Source organism: Notolabrus celidotus, chromosome 10 (assembly GCF_009762535.1).
Source record: "Notolabrus celidotus isolate fNotCel1 chromosome 10, fNotCel1.pri, whole genome shotgun sequence".
Lineage (NCBI taxonomy): Eukaryota > Metazoa > Chordata > Actinopteri > Labriformes > Labridae > Notolabrus > Notolabrus celidotus.
Window position 1 is genome coordinate 11794591 of NC_048281.1, and position 21772 is coordinate 11816362.

General features: G+C 40.2%; 4 protein-coding genes across 4 annotated transcripts in view; 1 reads left to right on the forward strand and 3 right to left on the reverse strand.

The window, feature by feature from the left end:
• The window catches only part of itgav (integrin, alpha V), a 118467-nt gene that overhangs the window by 1508 nt on the left and 95187 nt on the right, over positions 1 to 21772 (forward strand). The window lies entirely within an intron of this gene.
• Positions 4630 to 5849, reverse strand: LOC117819897 (olfactory receptor 6N2-like). The gene has a single exon (XM_034693413.1). It carries the CDS (start codon positions 5839 to 5841, stop codon positions 4933 to 4935), a length of 909 nt encoding a protein of 302 aa, XP_034549304.1. The 5' UTR covers positions 5842 to 5849; the 3' UTR covers positions 4630 to 4932.
• On the reverse strand, positions 9883 to 16756 carry LOC117820280 (putative olfactory receptor 13C6). Its single transcript, XM_034694004.1, is given in 3 exon segments — positions 9883 to 9918; positions 16027 to 16696; positions 16698 to 16756. Coding segments are annotated over 3 exon segments (765 nt in total).
• Positions 17720 to 18791, reverse strand: LOC117820281 (olfactory receptor 11A1-like). Its single transcript, XM_034694005.1, has 2 exons — positions 17868 to 18791; positions 17720 to 17764 (listed from the first exon to the last, which is right to left on the reverse strand). Exons 1-2 carry the CDS (start codon positions 18789 to 18791, stop codon positions 17720 to 17722), a joined length of 969 nt encoding a protein of 322 aa, XP_034549896.1.

Consider the following 21772-nt stretch of genomic DNA (forward strand, 5'->3'; position numbering starts at 1 on the left):
GAACATACTTATATAAGGATTTAGTAGTGCTGTTAATCAATGTGGGGCTTGATCCCAGTAGTTGAGCATAAAGTATTAAAATTCCTCAAATTATGTTGAAAATGTGTGTAGAGACTGCCATCTGCAGGTCGAAACCTGACTACTGCAATGGAGTTTTTCTAATGGCTGGCTGTGTTCATTCAGATGTAATTCCTTGAAACTCTGGGGTTTATTTATTTATAATTTTTATGTTAACCTGTAACAGTTACAGTCATATTCACCATGATGTCAAGAACTACAGCCGTGTCTCTTCTATTCCACCGTATGAGCGCCGCTCCTTTTTAGCGCGTCGGAACGCATTTGCAGTGCTCGCGGTAAGTGACCCCATGGCAGGTGACTGAAGCTCTCGATGCAGACTTGAGTGCGTCCTCCATCTTTCCGCTTGTCTCAGCTGTTCTCAGCATAAAATGCTTCAACCGCCTTCCTTTTATTTTAAGAGCGTCTACTTTTTGCTCGCTGACTTCAATAAACTGCTGATCACATGACTGGCATTTCGATAATTGCAATACACAGGTAAGGTTTTCTGTTTTTATACTTCATGTTTATTTTGTGTGTTATGTTTGTTTTATGTGGACCCCAGGAAGAGTAGCTGCTGCGTTAGTGACAGCTAATGGGGATCTGATTAAAGGAATAAAGGACGACGATAAATTGCCATATCTATATTTTGTCCCACCCTTTGCACGCAGTGTTGCTTTTCATATGCAAATATGTTGATTTTCTATTACTGGTGCTGATTTTCTATTAAATTCACACACTGTGATTTGTGTTCCTGCTTAAGAAAAAATAGACAAAAAACAAATGCACACCAAAACTATTGATTTTATATAGTGAAGGGCCGGCCCTTGTTGATCCATGATATTAAATCAAATCACGGCTCAACAATATTGTACAACTTAAAGTCATGGCTGGATGACGCATTCACTACATACAAAACACTAAATAATAAATAAAATAAATTTAATTAAATTGAAAGCCAGGTGAGAAAGGTAAGTCTTGACTTTGATTTCTAAAAATATTGACACTCTTAGAATCTGTTGTTTTATCTTATTTTACTTCACTGGTTATATATATTATTAAGTTGTTTCTGGAGTTGTGTTAAGTTGTCTTATTGCTCTCAAAGGATGACACGCCCTAAAAAGTTACACTGTTTTGGTTTCATCACTTCTCCAGTCAGGGAGGTAAGGAGTACTTTCCAGTACATCTCCAGGGGAAGCTTGTGGTGGCCACTAGGTCATAATTAGGTGTTTGTTGACTGGCTGCAGTCCGGCCCGTCCCCTTAGGTATGCTGTGTTGTTCACCTCAGACTGAAGACTAAAAAACACATGGGAGGTTTCTGCAGAGGACACTAATGACTCTCATTACAGTTACATTAGCTGTGGGCTGCCTAGTCATTGTTGTCTAAATTGATTGCATCATGCTAATTGACGTTTGTTTTTTCTCTCCTTCCTCTGAGGCACACACACACACACACACAAACAATCCCTTTGTCAGATTTGATCCATTCCATGAACTCTTTGACCCTCTGTAAAAGTGAAAAGTTTTGTTTGAGGGATGGCTTGGATATTTGCAACTGGGGTAGTTCTGGACTCTGCATACATGGACATCTATTCATTTAAGAATCTGGGGAGGTCTGAATAGCTCATTTCTCTATTGGCACACACTGTACGGGGGTGAACTTTTTATAACTTGTTAATTTTAAAGATAATTAACGTACAAGTTTTACATAATTAGAGACACAGTGACTTGACTTACAGGTGGGAACACGGTAGCTGTTAGCGAGGGGGCTAAAGGCCCGCCTCAACTCCACCTCTTTGCTCCTTGCCAAGTCGACTAAAAGTTAGGTAGAGTTCAGCATTTCCTATATGGCGACCACCGATGATAGGCTTCAGAACTCTGCTTCAAAAACAAATGGGTTACCTCACAGGGACTGTGTCCATGTTCTATACAGTCTGTAATATTGACAGGTATTCAATTATAAAAAAAAATTGGGATCAGGGCCTAAAAATTAACCCAGAAGAAGCCTGCGAGCACTTCAATGTGCATCGCATTCTGGATTCATAGGGAGGTGGACCAGTTTAACAGAAGCACCTTTACCAGCTATTATCCCTCATTAGGTTATAATCATGTATTAAATGAAAAAAACTGGTACTAATAAATAAATAAACCCTGCAGAGACTCCTTAATTTAAAAAAAAAGTGACCAGCAGAGGAGGGTGATGTGAGCCTCTGTGAGTTGGTTGTGGTCCATACTTCCCAGCTATCAATAGGCTGAGCCTAATAACTGGTCTCACCACTATCATCTCTCTCTCTTCCTCTCCCTCTATCCCTCTCTCCAACACGGTCTGAGCAGATGTGGGTCTAACATGAGTCTGGTCCTGCTGGAGGTTTCTGCCTGTTAAAGGAAGTTTGTCCTTGCCACTGTAACTTACTACATGCTGCAAAGTGCTCTGCTCATGGTGGATTATGATGACATCAGACTGAGTCCTGTCTGTAAGATGGGACTGGATCTTACCCAGTCTTGATGATGGGTCTTTGTTAATAATAGAATAGAGAGTATGGTCTAGACCTGCTCTGTTTGGAAATAGTCTTCAGATAACATTTGTTGTGATTTGGTGCTATATAAATAAAGATTTATTGACTGGCAGGGTGGCATTAACAGATGGTACTAGAAATAGCCTAACCTCTGGATAGAAACTGCTGAACAGCTGTAGCAGGATCACAGTCTAAAAACTTGAACATGTAACATTCTCCCACAAAACATGTGAGTAAATAACAAAATAAAGGCAAACAAATAAGATTGTCTTTGTGAGCCTACATCATTGGAAATATATGATGAGCTTAAGGGACAGTAATTCTAGTGCTGAGGATGAAGGTCTTTAATTGCATATTCGTGGTAGTAACTGTGCCTTAAAGCATATTTTGCTTCAATGTCACTTTTACTCATATTCTTAAAATAAACATCATGCTGCTAACCATAGACTGCAACAATACACTGTTTAAAGAAAATGTTTACTGCTGTAAAAATAAACTTATAATTCAACAGGCTAACTTTTTTCATCTTATAAATCAGATTTTCTTGCAGCCAGTTTGGATTGAACCTCTGCTGGCCATTTGTAAGAAAGCAGGTGTAAGGCATGGAAGAAATACTGGCACTGAAGGTAGACGTAGGCGTGCATTATTGTCTTATTTATTGTTGTTATTGCACATTGTATTTTCTTGTCTATTGAAACTCTGTAAAGCACTTTGTGACTATGCTCTGTGAAAGTTGCTATTCTAAGTAAGGGATAATGTATGGTTAGCAGGTTGTCATGGGAAAAAGAATCCCAACAGGGTGAGACAAGACCCAGACACGAAGCGGAGGGGTCTTGTCTCACCCTAAACCTGCTCTAAACCATACATTATCCCGCTTACACGTTGTCACGTTGTCAAAAAACATTGATTAAAATATTATTTTATTGGTCTGAAGTGATTTATGTTTACAGTTTTAAAAAAATAGTCCCAGTGGTTCGACTGCAGTTATCGTTCCATGGTGATGGATTCTTATCTGCCTGATGCGATGGATTTAACATGAAACTGTCCTCATTCAGCTCTCCTTCTTCTCTGAGCTCTGCGGTTCACACACAATTACACACAAAAAAGCTTTAAACCCTGCTGCTATCATCACCACCGCCAATGGTTTAGGTTTCTTTGTAGAGATCGCTAACCTAAAGTTTCTCTCACCTGATCCACTGCTGTTGATAATATTGCTGGACAGGATCCAATATGAAAATGTCCGTAGCCTGCTGATTTAGCATGCTTACCGAAACTAACGTTTTAGCCACATTGCTTACCAATATGACGCTAACGGAATCTAGCGATTTTCCCTCCCCTTACGGTCTATGGTGTCAACAAGCAGAAGATAAATGTGCCGGATCTGTTTTCCGTGGATTGATTTGACATGACATGTGATCAGTTTGCTTCTGGCGTTTCTCATGTTAGTGAAAGTTAATAACCGCTGTCAAGGGGTTTTGTCCAATCGGAATCAAGCTTCTTACACAACCGGAAGATCAGTAATAGAGCAGGGTAATAAATAAAGTTTACTTACTTACTTACTAATTCAGGACTTGGATAGATACAGGTTTTAGGTTCTGTCTTAGATAGGTTTACATGTAGACACTCAGACCTGCTGCCACAGCCACCCAGCATAACATAACACATTTCTAAATGAAGTGAGTGTTGGCATATTAAAAGGGCATGACGCATCAAAGTATATGTCTAAAAATATAAATCAATGTTAACTCTCACTATTACTAACCATACAGCAAGCACATTAACTATCACAGATGCTATTTATCAATCTTTAAATTTAGATATTATTTAGAAGTGAGCGGTGTGTGCTGCAAAGGAGATGAGATTATATTCTCTGCTGTTTGTTTCGATTTAACCCTCTTTAAACTGAGAGCAGGTGCACATAACATTGCAGTTATTCAGTGAAAACATATCTATGGGAAAATATATCAACGCAAACTCAAAAGTGCAAAAAACACATCACACATACACATATTCGTTTTTTTTAGGTTTAATCTTGAAAGTGATATACAACAAAGAGCCTTCTGTTTGAAGCAATCTGGAGGTTTTACGAAGCAGGTAGTTATAAAGTGATAAAACAGAGATGCATGCATCATTGACAAACACAGTAAAAAAAAAAATATATATATAATATATATAACACCCTCTACAGTCCAGCCCTGTATCATCCTGGTTTTAATGTTATATGAATGCCATCAGAACCAGTTTGAATATACATTTTATCAGCCATTAAAATAACAACTTTATTTACAGTCTGTTATAAAACCACGTTGTTACAAATGACTACAGAATTACACTAAGTGCTGACTTATTGATATAACATAACCTAACAGAACAACTTCTTCAGGTGTTTATAAATGTCTTTCATTTTGATGCCATATATGAATGGATTAACAAGAGGATGATACAGAACCACCTGTAAAGTCATTATTAAACGTGTAGTTTGGGGAATATCTGATTCCAGTCTTACTATGCTCACATCAAATGTGAAAAAACAGGAAAAGTTGATTAAAACCATCAGGTGGGGTAAACAGGTCTGTGCAGCTTTTATCCTAACTTCTCTACAGCTATGATAGGATATTAGAAGTATCCTACCATATGAGAACAGGATTAAAAGCACAGGCAGGAGACCGAGGTTAAACAAAAGTACCATTCCATATACAGATAGTGCTTCTGAGCGCACACAAAAGAGTTGATAAAGTGAATTGTTGCAAAAAATCCCTTTCAAAGTATAGCTACAGAGTTCCAAATTATAATTCATTGCGACTGCTCCTGTGATCTCACAAGTCGGCACAAACCAAGCTAAAAACAGTAAGACACTGACTGTTGTTTTTTTCATGATTGTTGCATACTGCAGTGGTTTACATATAGACACATATCTATCATAGGCCATGGCTGACAACAGTAAAAACTCTGAATAAGCAACAATATAATATATAACACCTTGAAAGAGACAGGCTGAATATAATACCGTTTTTTTCTCAGATAACAAATCGATCAAAAGCTTTGGATAGATTATAGTGCTGAAAAGAACAGAGTTGATTAGCAGAGCTGCAATGAAAATGTACATAGGTTCATGAAGGCTTTGGTGTTTCACAATCAGACATACAATAGTGGAATTACTGCAGATTATTAACATAAATACAATGTAAAATAGCACAAAACATTCATGTTTGATTTTATCAATTTCTCCATACCCACCAAGAGAAATAAATGTTTGATTGAACTCATCCATTCTGGGTGTTGAAGTCAGTATATGGGGTTACTCTTTGATAAAGGACAACCTATAGAACATGTATCTATTGGTCCTGTCAGATACCAAGCTCAGAAATGCATCCACTGTTTGTTCCGCTCTTTTTAGAAGCGGTGAAGCAACGTAGTAAGAGTTTGTTTTTATCAGATGCTTTCATTCCCCAAAGATCTCATTAGAGTGTCCACCAACATGTGAGTACTATCAGCACACTCAAGAGTCCTAAACCTGAATATATAACGTCATAATGAAAATGGGTCTAATACTGTGTTATTTTAAAGTCTCATTCAATAAATCGGCAACAGTAGCTTGAGGTTGATTAACACTCCTGTTATGTTCATTTCTTAGAGACAGCAATAGTGTTTGTGGGTCAACTTGACCCACAAACACTCAATAAAAAAATCCCAATAAACATTTTTTAATCTCATTATTAACTCCATTACTAACCATTTAAATCAATATTTAGTGCAATTGTGTTCTTTAATCCTCAAAGATCATGGTTCAATGAGGATAACTCACTATTTTTTAATGAAAATTCATGTTAAAGCTTTTTTTAATGTACATTTGAAAGACCTAAATATAAATACAATAGTTTTACATGACAGATTTCTTTTTTTATTTAATTTTTTTTATTAAGTGATGTTGATAAATTAACAGGAGACACCTCTTCTGTCACATGCTGCCCAGATTTTGATGCTGTATTTAGCTGGTTTGGAAGGTATATATTGCGTAAAATGGAAGGAACCTCTGAATGCCTCTAGCCTTTCATCCACTGTGACATTAGGGCCTGGGTTACAGAGTAGTGGAAGTTGCTCTACCCATTTGTCCCTCACTGTTCTACTGGCTGACAGCTTGTCTCTATTCGATCTCAGCTCCTGTAGTCAAATGCAGAGGTGTCCTTGGGCAATACACTGAACCCCAAACTGTGAGACACACCCTCCTCTCTTTCACTGTCATGATCAAAGAGGAGTGCCAGGGTTATCACCTGTTTACTTCTGCTGCTCATTTTGTAAAGCTCTGACAGAGAGTGTATCATGTGTAGATGGAGAGTATAATGTTGGTAGGACTCCCTTGCAGAGAATCTGCATTTCCCCTCCCCTGCTGTAGTGATGGGAAGTTCGGCTCTTTTCAGAGAGCTGTCTCTTTTGACTCGGCTCCTGAAGAAGAGCCGGCTCTTAATTTAGGATCCTTTGAAGACGTATGTTTAACCTTAACTTTGCAAAAAATAATGGTTTTGAAACCCTTTTACGTACACTGTTTTTATAAGAAGCCTTATAATTGCCCAATTTTGTGCATTTATTCTGTTACAAAACTATTCTTACTTTTATTTAGTATTTTAATCAAACTTTTTTATTGTACAAATTAACAAAAAAACTGCAAACATATCCACAGAACAGAACCAGATCCAAACTCAAACAAACAGAACCAGAACCAAACTCAAGCAAACAGAACCAGAACCAAACTCAAGCAAACAGACCAAGAACCAAACTCAAGCAAACAGAACCAGAACCAAACTCAAGCTAACAGAACCAGAACCAACTCAAGCAAACAGAACCAGAACCAAACTCAAGCAAAGCAAACAGAACCAGAACCAAACTCAAGCAAACAGAACCAGAACCATCTCAAGCAAACAGAACCAGAACCATCTCAAGCAAACAGAACCAGAACCAAACTCAAGCAAACAGAACCAGAACCAACGCAAGCAAACAGAACCAGAACAAAACCAGAGAAAACATTATAAATGTCCTCAGTGCAGGTTGGCATTGAGAAAAATCAGATGCCTCAGCTTGGATGGGCTGATCCGATTTATCCTCTCATACCCCTTTTCGTCCAACGCGAACTGGGTTCTGGTTCCGAGCTGGTGCTTGCGCTGGTTCGGAGCTGGTTCAACTCGCGAACCAACACAGCACCCGTTTGTTTTTCCACTCACTCGAGCCCTGACGGAGGCACGTCATGACATCGGATTTACGTGACCGTTTTTCCCAGAAACGATAGCGCGACCTTTCCCTCACAACAACGATGGCAGACAACGTAGCATGCTTGCGGGTGTTGCTCCTGATTTTTCGAAATCAGATGAAGGCCCGCAGAGAACTGACCCAACTGCATCAACAGTTCTGTGCTACTCGATGTGGACGGCGACTTCATACGAGAAGAAAGGTAATGGTTTTTATTCTCTGTAAGTCTGAACGTACACTGTTGTAAGCCTCTCTGTTAGCCCGCTAGCCCAATTTGGCTTGTTGTTTGGCATAGACTAAACTGGTGTCTATTGAACAAATCAGTAATCAGTACTTCAATTTCTGTATTTATAGATAGTCTTCACGATGATGGCGAGGCAGAGGTCGCCTGTTGTCTGGGCACATCCACGATCCCAACACTGGTGGGACACCATTGTTCCGGACTTCAATGGACAACAGTTCGCGCAGAACTTCCACGTGTCCTGGGAATCCTTCAAGTACATTTGTGATCGAGTTAGGAGTGGCAAGGGGAGAAGGAACACCAATTACCATTTGTGTGTTCCTTCTCAAAAACGGGTTGCCATCGCCCTATGGAAGCTCTGGTGTAGGCCCGAGTACCGTCTTCAACTGTGCCCAGGAGTTTTGCAACACAGTCATCAGAGTGCTGCTTCCTGCACACATTAAATTTCCAGATGCAGAGAAGTTGGTGGAGATGGCCACTTTTTTTAGCAACTGCTGGAGAGTACCACAGTGTGTTGGTGCCATAGATGGAAGCCACATCCCAATAATTGCACCGGAGGAGTATCCTAGAGACTACTACAACCGGAAAGGCTGGCATTCTGTTGTTCTCCAGGCTGTTGTGGATGCCAAGGGAATGTTCTGGGACGTGTGTGTGGGCTTTCCAGGGAGTGTACACGATGCCAGAGTCCTGAAACACTCCAGTCTGTGGGATGTCCTCAGTGATGGGGGGTTGCTGGGTCAAAACAAAGTGACCATCTCCGGCTGTAATGTTGGACATTACTTGCTGGTGACCCAGCATATCCGTTGCAAGACTGGCTCAGGAAGCCATTTTCTGACACTGGAAGACTGACCCCTGAACAACTCACCTACAACTACTGGCCGAGCAGTGCAAGGTCGGTGATGGAGATGGCTTTTAGGAGGCTAAAGGGATGATGGAGGTGCCTCCTCAAAAGAAACGACTGCAAGCTGGAGCTCAGCAAGAAAATGGCACTGGCCTGCCAACGTTTGTGAAGAACATGGGGACAACTTCAGCGAGGAGCATCCAGACAGGAATGTGGTTCCACAGCCTCCTGTTCATGCCTTACCCGAGCATGGTGCTCCAGAAGAAACAGACATTCGGGCTGCATTGCTGGCTTACTTCAACAGGAGGGACGAGTGAAAAATAAGTTCCTTGAGGCAATTTTATCAATGTTCCTAGTTTTGATTAAAAATGCAATGAATCACACACAGTCCTGTTGTTTCATTTGTTCAAAAAAAACTTCTATACACATGTACAAGCTTTACACTGCATTGATGTTAACTGTGATAATAATGTTGGGCTGCCTAGTAATATTTTAAATATAATGTAATATATAATATAAATATATTTTAAACCATTGAAATTTCATCTTTCATTCATTAGATTTATTCTCATCTCTATACGAATTAACCATAAGCAATTATCTTTCCAAATCTATTATTAATAATTGTATTAATAGTGTAATGTTGACATGTTTTCTTTCTCAAAACTGCACAGCCTGGCAAACCTATTACCCAAATCTCCATTGATTAAAAAAGAATACTTGAGATGGATCTCTTTTTGATTTTTATTGAAAAAGTGAATAATAATAATTGAAAAAAATATGTACATAAATCATGTTGGTCTTCCCTGGGCTTCCATCACTGCAACCATTTGACTCATTAGCCCAAGGAAGGTCTGAGACTCAGCCTCCACCCTCTCCATCCGTTGCAGCAGCGAAGCATGCATCTCCTCACTCTGCTGCATCATTCTCTCCTCTTGCTCATCCGCCCAATGGTGAGGGTGAGCTGCAGCTCAAAGGTGGCTGCAGTGTCACGTCCACATCAGCATCCTTGATTGCAGACAACTCTGTAAACAACAAAATGAGAACACAATGAACAAATTTCTTCTATTACACTTTATACAATGCTGGCCTAGAAATCATATGTTGAGTAGTGAGTAAGTCAGTAGCAAAACGTAGAATGCTAGCGCCAGCTATTGTTATTGTTAGCACCATGCTAGCAAGTTAGCTTACAAGCTATTGGTGAGCTAACTTTACCCAAACATAACTACAGGGTTTAACGTAACATCGATCATATACAGTGAGTAGCACATATCATATCTGTAAAAAAGACAAACAACAACACAAGTTACCATTATCGGTAGAGCTCTGGATGTTGAGCGACTCATCGACTCCAGGGTCGCTATGGAGTTATAGGCCCCGGTGAGTCAGCATGACGGTCTGTCGCCTAGCACCGCATTGTTTGGTTTGTGTTTTTGGTCACGGTAACCCCGCCCCTTGCCCCTGACGTAAGCGGTTCGCGGTTCTAGTCCAGCAAAGAGTCTGAGCCGCTGTGGAACCAGTTTTCCAGGCTTGGAGCTAGTTCGCACGCAGTCGAAGCACGAAAAAACGGTTCTCAATCCGGCACCGGGTCTGAACTGGCCCTGAAACTGCTTTGGTGGAAAAGGGGTATCAGTGATTATTTGCCCTGTCTTCGAGAAGACTCTCTCGGAAGGAACAGATGTAGCCACGATACACAGCCTCCCCTCCATCACCTGTATTCTATATCCTCACATGTGATCGGCGTGCATCCGTGCTCATGCAGCGGAAGAACACAGGTCTGCGAGGTGCATCCGAAAATCGTGCCAAAACAAAGGGGGTTTCTGACGGCAAACTGAATAGTTCCAATTTTTTCTACTGGTGCATGCATTTGCACCGTGATGAGTGCCTGGACCATATTTTCTCAACTTTAGCAAAATTAAGCGAAAGAGGCAGCCCCGTCCGCAGAGCAAATAGCCTAGCTTGCCTGCCAGTCATCTGGGAATTTTCTCATTAAAGGGGAAGAAATCACTGGCACTCATTGTGGCTTGTAGGAGCAATAGTGTAATGTAATTCCACACTTAAATAACCCTGAAATATCCCTTTAATATCAGCGTTAGCACAAGGGGGATGCAGGGCTCTTTTGATCAGCTTGCGTGTCTGCCTGGCTCTGCTCTGGTGAGTTTTCTTCATCTTTTCCCTCAATCAATGACACGCTGACATGACACATTTTCATAACATTAAAATGTATACCAGTTTTATCGTGGACGGTATTATGTGGCACGGCCCTACTGCCTTATAGGGCCGTGCGATAGTAAAAAGTGAAAATAGAATAATGCTGCAGCCTTCTACCCAAAAGATATCCAATGAAGAAAATATTCCAAAATACATCACACAGAATATATATTATTTAAAGAACTCAACTTGTCTTTCAGGCTGACACAGGCACTGACACCTAAGGGTTTATTTTACTGTAACTCTTTTTTGAATGAGCACAGAACCTACCATAAAAAGCACAAGACTTGCACAATAGCAACTTTGGCTCGTTCATATAGACTAGTGTTACTTTATTACCAGCAAAAGACTGTTTAAATGCCAAAGTGCGTTGGCACTTTAGTGTTCTTGGCCCTAGTTGCAGTGATATTCACGTTTGTTGCCAGTTTATACGCATACACAAGTTGGATGTGAGGCCAGAATTGACCCAATTCCTGCTGAACAATGTCGGCCCACTACTTTCGTCTCATCTACTTGTCTTATACCCCTTTTCCACCAAGGCAGTTTCAGGACCAGTTCGGAGCCGGTGCCCGAATGAGAACCAGTTTTTCGTGTTTCGACTGCGAGCAAACCAGTGCCAAGCCTGGAAAACTGGTTCCACAGCGGCTCTGACTCTTTGCTGGACTAGAACCGCTTTTTTTCTTCAAAATAAGGAACATCTACAATGAAGAAACTAAACAATTTAAGACCTTCCATTATCATCATCAACAATTAACATCACCACAATAATGACCAAAGTACCAAGTGCTGGGTCACTCAAGAGCTGAACACAGATTCCCAGAGTAGAGCAGGACAGTGCGAGTCAATTGTAGCTGGAAGACATGATCTGCCACTGGGGACAACAGTGGAGAACAGTCTAGCTAAGTGCATAGTGCTTCCTAAAGAGCTGGGTCTTTAGCTGTCTTTTGAAAGTAGAGAGGGACTCTGCAGATCGAATGGAGTTGGCCAATTCATTCCACCATTTAGGGACAACAGAAGAGAAGAGTCGAGCTAGTGATTTTGAGGCCTTGTGTGCTGGAAGCACTAGGCACTTTTCAGAGGCTGAGCGTAGCGGACGAGAAGGGCAGTAGACCTGGATGAGGGGTTCCAGGTAAACTGGAGCGGCTTTGGTTACTGCTTTGTAAGTCATGATTAGAGTTTTGTATCTGATGCGAGCTGCAACTGGAAGCCAGTGTAGCGAGATGAGCAGGGGAGTGACATGAGCTGTCTTAGGCTGGTTGAAGACCAGACGTGCTGCTGCTTCGTTCTGGATCATTTGCAGAGGTTTAACTGTGCATGCAGGGAGGCCTGCCAGTAGAGAGTTGCAGTAGTCAATGCGTGACATTACAAGAGCTTGAACCAGGAGCTGTGTTGCGTATTCTGTCAGGTAGGGTCTGATCCTCTTGATGTTATAGAGGGAAAAACGGCAGGACCGAGCAATCGAGGCAACATGAACCTTGAAGGTTAGCTGGTCATTGATCATGACACCCAGATTTCGGGCAGACTTAGTGGGCATGAGGTTTTGTGATCCAAACTGGATATTGATCTGTGGGTCCATAGTGGGACTGGCTGGAATGATAATAAGCTCAGTCTTGGACAGTTTGAGCTGTAGGTGACGTTCCCTCATCCATTTAGAAATGTCAGCAAGGCAGGATGAGATCCGGGCTGAGACAGTTGTGTCATCAAGTGGGAAAGATAGGAAAAGCTGTGTATCATCTGCATAGCAGTGATAGGAAAAGCCATGGGAGCGGATCACTGCACCAAGTGATGTGGTGTAAATTGAGAACAGGAGGGGACCAAGCACTGACCCTTGAGGTACCCCTGTTGATAAGCCATGCATATTGGACACTTCTCCTCTCCATGATACTCTAAAAGATCTCCCTGTGAGGTAGGACTTGAACCACTGGAGGGCAGACCCTGAGATACCAAGTGAGGAGAGTGTAGAGAGGAGGATTTGGTGGTTTACTGTGTCAAAAGCAGCAGACAGATCCAGCAGCAAGAGAACTGAGGACTGACCCGCTGCTTTAGCCATACGCAATGATTCTGTGGTGAACTTTTTATGAATTTGTAATTGGCATTATGCTGACAGTGCATCAGAAAATGCATTACCAAAACCCCAAAAAGGAAAACCAATGAGAAGTTTTCCTTTTGGGTGCATCTGTGTTTTTCTGCTACAGGTGAGGGCTTCCCTACAAATGACTGTGTCCAAGAATCAAAATGTAACATACTGATCTGAATGTATATTGAATCTGCGGAGGGATCATTCAAATGAGACAGCTGTCAAAATGTGTCTCTGTCTGAGTCTAAACTTATACACAACTGAAAAATAGGGTTACACAGAGCAATACCAGATTCCCATGATCTTATGTCCAGTTTTCATTTCATACTCTCTCTCTCTCTCTCTCTCTCTCTCTCTCTCTCTCTCTCTCTCTCTCTCTCTCTCTCTCTCTCTCTCTCTCTCTCTCTCAAGCATAGTCAGAGTGTAATACAGTACATTTAATTATTAATTTAATGAATGCTCAACAAACTCACATCTTGGTTACAGCATGTTAAATGTTTTTAAATAGCTCCGACATGCGCAAGTATTGTTGGAGAATACAGAAAACCTGTCATTACCATTAATAGTAAATGAGGCAATGAACAGGGAATAACAGGTGACAGTCAGGTCATGTTAACAGCTTGATAACTAGTCGCAGCAGAGTTTCATTGAGGGAAAAAGAGGAAACTTGTAACTATCTGATGAAATACAACAAAACCTTTAAATCTGAATCATTATATTTTTTATCTCATGATGGTCTTTAGTACATAAAAAACAGCACTTAAAGCTGGGGTTGGTAATCAGATTTAGATACACTTTTTGTTATACTGGTTAAAAGGATCTTTATATCCTGATGGCAATCAATACATAATGTGTTCTTAAAAAAGAGCGAAGAAAAGCTGCTATCTACAGGTGGAGTAAACCTGAGAAAACACCAACCAATCAGCCTTTTTTGGGTGCCAAAATTTTAAACCATTCAAATCCCGTCCTGCTGTTCTGCCCGCCTCCTGCACGTACATTTCCCCGGCATGTACTCTGAGTCCCCGTCCCCTGCCTCTGCTTCCCCTGACTCTACTAACTGCCCCTCTCGCTCGACCTCGGGCCTGTCCCCTCTGACCCGATGAGGTGCTTTGCTCAGGACTGTAGTCCGGATCAGAGTCTAAAAAGCTCTCACCACGGGGGCTCTGACAAGCAGAAGAATGAATGACATTTACTAAGTCCTACAGAAAATGTATATGTATTGTAGCGTCCGTCCGGATGCTGTAGGGATGACGAGCCGATTCGTGAACACATTTAGTTTTAATAACCGGTCACTGTCGGCTGTGATCACGACAACCAACAAAGCAACAATCAATGTTTGAATGAATGAAAAACCTCTCCTCTTGTCTCTCCTCTCTTCCACTCACACACTCTACACCTCAGTCTCCTGATGCCTTCACTAACCGTCAACATTGTAGGAATTAAGAGCATCTACACTGAACACGTTTAACAAACAGTAGAGCTGTTACAGTATTATATGTTATAACTTTTCTCCTGATATCGTGTCACTGGTACAACTGGATAATGCTAGAATGACAGTTGTAAGTACCAACAATAGCCATATTTATTTGTGTTTTTAACTTTCACTATGATAATGTTTTGGTGAGGACCAGTTTTGAATCAGTCACCATCATATGGTCGCAAGTCAGCGGCACTCGTGCATGTGAGCGCGGGGTTGTCGTTTTGGAGGAGCTCTGAGGGCGGAGGGGAGGGGTTAGACGGAGTCCTGAGGAAATGCTACATTCAACGGATATACACGGCTGCTCAGACATCACGTTACTTCAACCCTCTGAATCTGATCCAGAATCTGATCCTGACAGAGAGGCGCCTGTAGCAGGACCTTTCTGAACGATTGGTCACAGATTTTGTGTTTCTTGTTGTTTATTTATCAGTATGTAGACGTGTGTCTTGGTACACAGCTACGAACATGTAGCTATGTGGCTATGCTAACTAGCGCTAGCACTTATCCATGATAAATAAAAATCATCCACTAGATCTTCAAATCTGCAGACATGGGGAGTAAAACCGACCTCTGCCAGAAAGGCAGCAGGACCTTTTATGAAGGATTGGTCACAGATTTAGTGTTTCTTGTTGTTTTATTTTTCAGTATGTCGACGTGTGTCTTGGTACACAGCTACAGCTACAGCTATGAACATGTAGCTATGTGGCTATGCTAATTAGCGCTAGCACTTATCCATGACAAATAAAAATCATCCACTACATCTTCAAATCTGCAGACATGGGGAGTAAAACCGACCTCTGCCAGAAAGGCAGTGGGACCTTTTCTGAAGGATTGGTCACAGATTCTGTGTTTCTTGTTGTTTTATTTGTCAGTATGTCGACGGGTGTCTTGCTACACAGCTACAGCTACGACATGTAGCTATGTAGCTATGCTAACTAGCGCTAGCACTTATCCATCATAAATAAAAATCATCCACTAGATCTTCAAATCTGCAGACGTGGGCAGTAAAACCGACCTTTGTGTTTATTAAGACAGCCTACAACTAGCATGCCTCCCTCCTAAGCTCCTTGTTAGCACACATTTGTGCAGGTAATGAAAAACGGGGGAGGGATTCAGTATTATTTTATACAGTCTATGGGCTGAACAAGCTCTGAGCTCTGACTCCGTGACAGACCGGATATTGTTGTTACGTAACAAAAACACGGAAGTCTGAAACGGCTCGTTTCACACACAGTTACAGAAAGGTGGAGAAATCAAAACAGGGGCAGAATGGATATTTTTCATTCTCGGGGGGTTTGTAGACATGCCAGGGACACATATTTCAGGTAAAGAACCATTAAAAGTCAATTTTGCATGATATGTCACCTTTAAAACCAGCAGGTGTGGTAAACAGGTATGCAGAGCTTTTATCCTGACTTCCCTACAACTTCTGTAAGATATTATGAGTATCTTTGTGTATGTGAAAATGATATACAGGATAGGAAAAACAATAATATTAAGCAAAACGATCAGACCATACATAGTTAGTAGCCTTGAGCTCACACAGTGAAGCTTATAAATGTAATTGTTACAAAAGATCCCTTTCAAAGTGAAGATACAGACTTTTCTGGTTGAACTAAAAGCAGTGGAGCCTGCCATCTGACAAGCAGGATGAAGCCAAGCCAAAACTAAGTACATACTAATGGTTGATTTAGTGATGATGTTTGGATATTGCAGAGGTTTACATATAGAGACATATGGGTCGTAGGCCATGGCTGCCAACAGTAAGAACTCTGACCCACCTATAGAGTAATACATGAAGAATTGAAAGTGACAAAATGAATGTGATATGACCTGTTTCTCCGATAAAAAGTCAACTAAGAGCTTTGGGTAGATAACCGTGCTGAAAAGAATAGAGTTGATAAGCAGAGCTGCAATGAAAACATACATAGGTTCATTTAGGTTTTGGTGTTTCACAATCAGGCATATAATAGTTGAATTAAAGAAAATTCTGAAAATGTAAACTGTGAAAATAATCACAAAATACAGATATCTACTTTTCCATTTCCACATACCCACCAAGAGAAATATCTGTGACATTAAATCTTTCATCCATTAAGAGTCAAAATCAAAGTTAATTTAAAAATATGCAGTTTTTTTTGTAGTAGATAATCTCAAATTATTATTGAGTTAAGAGTCCAACCTTTAAAACAAGATGGACCATACAATCTCTGATTGATTTTTCAATTCATTCAAAGTCTAGAATGTGTTCATCTTATACTTTAGGAAGTTGACAGTTCAAAGGAGTGCATTTTTTTTATCAGGCAGCTTTAATCTCTGTGGATCTCATTAAACTTGGGTTTTTTTTAACTCCAGCAAACCCATTAGCTTTGAACTCCTAGTAGTTGCTATGAATTGAGCAGTGTGTCTACATTACATCCTTAGTCCCTCATCAATGATAATGTAATTTTATCGGTGTATTACATCACAATGGGTTCAATATACAACCTCAATTTCAAACAAGTTGGACAGTGTTTTAAATGTTAAACAACCTTTTAATTGTTTGCAGATAATCTTTAATTGAAAACAGAGCCAAGACAAAGTGTTAAATGTTGGAACTGAAAATTGTTATTTCCTTATGAAAAATATGTACTTACAGTATTTGAAGTTTGTTGCAAACAACACATTTAAAAAAACAGGTTGGTACAGGGACAATGAGACCCTGAACAAGTTTTAGTAAAAAATGGGAAGAGGTTCACCATTCTGTGAAATACTGCGTGTGATAGTACAACATTTTTTGAATAATGTTCCTTAGCATGAAGTGGAATATAATTTAAGGGTTTTGTCATCTACAACACATAACATAACAAGATTCAGAGAATCTGAAAACCCCCTTTGTAAAATATGGACAGTATTGAAAACCAAACCCCAGAGTGAAGACTATATCCAACAGCATGTATTTACTATGTTAGACTGTTCAACATAAAACTGTTTGTCTTGATTCTAAGGCAAATATAACCTTCACCAAGTCATTCACAGATAATGCAGCTCATACGAATGTGACTTGTAGTAGAAAGGGTTAAGTTTCTCTTGATGTAGAAACATTTGTTAGATTGACAATGATCTTAAAAGTAATAAAACAAAAACAATACAGAACGCATCTATGAACATATTTGCAAAAAAAAACTATGCATACAAGCCAGTGTGAGAAATAAGATATTATTTACTCGACCGAACAACCCTTTAAGATGTTTATGAATTTCTTTCATTTTTAGTCCATATATGATTGGATTGAAGAGAGGATGATATAAAATCAGTTGTAAGGTCATTATCAAACGTGCAGTTTTTGGAATATATGATTCTAGTCTAACTATAATGACATCATACGCAACCAGCAAGGAGAAGTTGATTAAAACCAGCAGGTGTGGTAGACAGGTCTGTGCAGCTTTTCTCCTGACTTCCCTACAACTTCTATAGGATACAACACATATCTTTGTGTATGTGAAAATAATGTAGAGCAGAGGAAAAATGCCAAGGTTAAGAAAAAGTATAACACCATAGAAAGTAATCACTCTTGAGCTCACACAGTGAAGCTTGAAAACAGAGTTGTTGCAAAAGATTCCTATCAAAGTGAAGCCACAGATTTTTCTGTATGAACTCAATGCAGCGTGTGCTGCAAACTGCAAGGAAGGCAGAAGCCAGGCCAAAACTAAAAAAATAATAATAGTGGTTTTGTTCATAATGATTGGATGTTGCAGAGGTTTACATATAGAGACATATCTGTCGTAGGCCATGGCTGCCAACAGTAAGAACTCTGACCCACCGGAAGAGTACAACATGAAAAATTGAAAGTGACACATTGAATGAGATATGACCTGTTTCTCAGATAAAATATCAACCAGAAGCTTTGGGTATGTAATGGTGCTGTAAAATACAGAGTTAATTAGCAGAGCTGCAATGAAAACATACATAGGTTCATGAAGGTTTTGATGTTTCACAATCAGGCATACAATAGTTGAATTAAAGCAGATTATCAGAATATAAACTGTGAAAATAACCACCAAATACAGATATCTGTACTTTTCCATTTCCACATACCCACCAAGAGTTATAAAGGGTATATTCAATGTTTCATTCCAGTCTTCATCCATTTGGAGTGTCAATAAAAAACAATCTTATAAACAGGTGATTATCAGGCACAAGTTAGATACAAGAGAAGAAATATGACTTCAAAGTAGACGTGCTGCATCATCTGTGAGTGAATGGCATATACACTCACAAGTACCCAGCTAGAATGTGTTCATCTCTCCGCTAAGAAAGTGCTCCGTTTTTGTCGACTGTTTTTATCAGACAGTTTCACCCTCCATGGATCCAATTAAACTTTCTGACGACATGTTGAACAACATCAGCAAACTTAAGAGTCCAGTCCTTAACTCCTGTTTGTTGCTTCAACCAATGATTGGGCTCTGTGCACACTTTATCTTCTCAGTCAAACATTGAGTGATCATGAAAATGTATGTCTTTGATTTAACCACGAGGGGTTCAACAAGAGATCAAGGTTCAAGCTTACTTTATTTTATTTTTTTGGTTTACTTTTTATTTATACCTGTAGGTAGACTTTGTTCGCAGTTAATCAGCCTCTTTTTAACATCAAACTAAAAACCGGAACAGGAGAATGCATGACGAACAAAGTGACAAAGTGTTTAGTGACAAAGAGGTTACCCTCAATAAAAACAGGAAATGAGCAAAGTCAATAAAACAAGTTTGACAAATATTCAACCATTGGTCAATAAAAAACAGATAGGAAGTGCCACCAGTAAAAACCAGATATAAGGTCCATAAATACTCAATAAATAGTGAAGAACTTGATAGTACAGCATCATGCTGTATTACTGTGACTTTTTTATAATACTGATGGCTGCTGGAACAAAGCTGCCTTTATATTGATTGGTTGAGCATACTGGGACTTAATACCTCCGTCTGGATGAGAGACGCTGAAATTTATTGATCAATAGGTGGGAGTCACTGTTTAAAATTGAGCCGGCCAGCTTCTGTAACTGTCGTATATACAGGGATTCTGGATAAAGCTTTGACTCCCGATCAGCCTGCTGGACCATTTCACAATTTGACTCAAAGTATTCTTGTTTTTCTCAGACAGTTTCCCAAACCATGACACGAGACAGAAAGATTAAGCAGATTCAATAAAAGCATAAAAAAGGTCATCAAGGCTTTATCAATGTGTGAAAGGCTGACAATTTCTTCAGACGGAACAGTCGCTGATGTCCCTTTTTACATACAGCTTCACAATTTGTTTCAAAGTTCAGTTTACTGTCATTTAAGTCCCAAGGTACTTGTATGTATGGACACACTCCACAGTTTGACCGTGACTTCCTGTTTGTTGGTGTGTCTATGGAAATCAATAATCATATCTTTAGTTTCAGAGTTATTAATTTGTAGGAAAGAGTCCTCACACCACTGAAGACCGGACTATGACTGGTCTCGTCCTGCAGCAGACTTACAACACCAGAATAATCTGTATACTTTAAAAAGGTTCTATCCTCTCTACTGCTGCAGCACATATTTGTGTAGAGGATGAACAAGATAGGCGATAGTACTCAACCTTGTTGAGAGTCGGTGGAGGAACAGGCCTGGTCAGACAGAGTTCTGTTCACTCTCACTCTTTGTGCCCTGTTAGTTAAAAAACTTAAGATCCAGCCAACAAGGTTGTTACTTTAGTCAACATTTTCCAAAAGCCTCTTTGTTAAAATGTGGGGTTGAATTGTATTAAAACTAGATGAGAAATCAATAAATACAAATATGGGATGTGTCCCCTTCCCTTCCAAGTGTTTAAAAAGCAAGTTTATTAAAGTGACTCTGGCATCCTCCACCCCTCTGCGTGGCCTATAAGGAAACTGCATAGGATCCAAGTCATGCTCAGTTCTCAGTAAAATCTTAGACCTCAACAGTTCTTTTTAAAGGTTTTCATTATGATTGATGTCATTGCAATAGGTCTGAAATCATTAAGAGTTTTTGGGCAGCTGTTTTTGGGTACAGGGACAACTACAATATCCTTCCAGACTTTAGATACGTGCTGCATTTTCAGAGATTGGTTAAATATGTGATGACATATAAAACACAGTTGTTTTGCATAAGATTTGAGCAGCCGGCCACAAATGGACCACAAAAGGATCATGACTCTCATTAGTTCGAAGAAAAGTGGAGGCCTTTTCAATGCTCTTTTAGTCAATATTAAAGTGCTGATCGTCTATAATTGTTTGACTCACTTCCTGAATTTCTTTCATCGCAGGCTTTCATACTTGACCATTGATATTGTACTTAGCCATTACATTATTGCCTTATTTTCTTTGTCATCTAAGGGATAATGTATGTTTTGCAGGTTGGTATTGGAAATAGCACCCTGACAGGGTGAGACAAGACCCTTCCGAGGGTACCAAGGAGCAACACACTTAGGTAACCAGTATTATGCTTTGAGTACCTAACTCTGTTTTGGTTTCATTTTTCTCACAACCGCAGGAGCTTAAGACCTCTTGGGAACGGAAGTCATCAGGCCCAGGGTCTAGTGTGTTACTTGGGAAAGTGGCATTGTTTAACAACAGGGAGCAATGTTTTAGTTACTGGAGTAGTTCAAGTTAGCTGGGAGGAATGTTGAACTTAGTTCAGTTAATTTCTGATAACAAAAGTATAGTCATTCATTTATCATTTACAGTGAGTCCGTTCTGATTTCTGTCTCTGAGAATGAGAAATGCACTGTAGGTAATGGAGAGGAATAAGAGAGGTCAGGCCCAATTATCCTTGCATCTCCGGAGCCCTGAGGAATTTAGTGGTAGCAGCAGGCTGGGCATAAGGCTTTGCAGATTGACCCCTACAATGAACACTCACTAACACCCAGCTGATTGCCTCGTGTTGGAGTTTTCCCTAGAGAACGAGAAGGTCTCCTCCTTGCAACTTAAGGGCGCAGCGGGGAAGGCTCTGACTGTCATTTGTGCATCTGAACCAAATGGCAGTTTGGCGTACACAGCCCTCTTGGAGTTTTTGGGTGGGGTTCTGGAAGGGGTCCCAGCTGGGGACTCCATTGTTCTTCTTGGGGACTTCAATGCCTGCGTTTGCAATG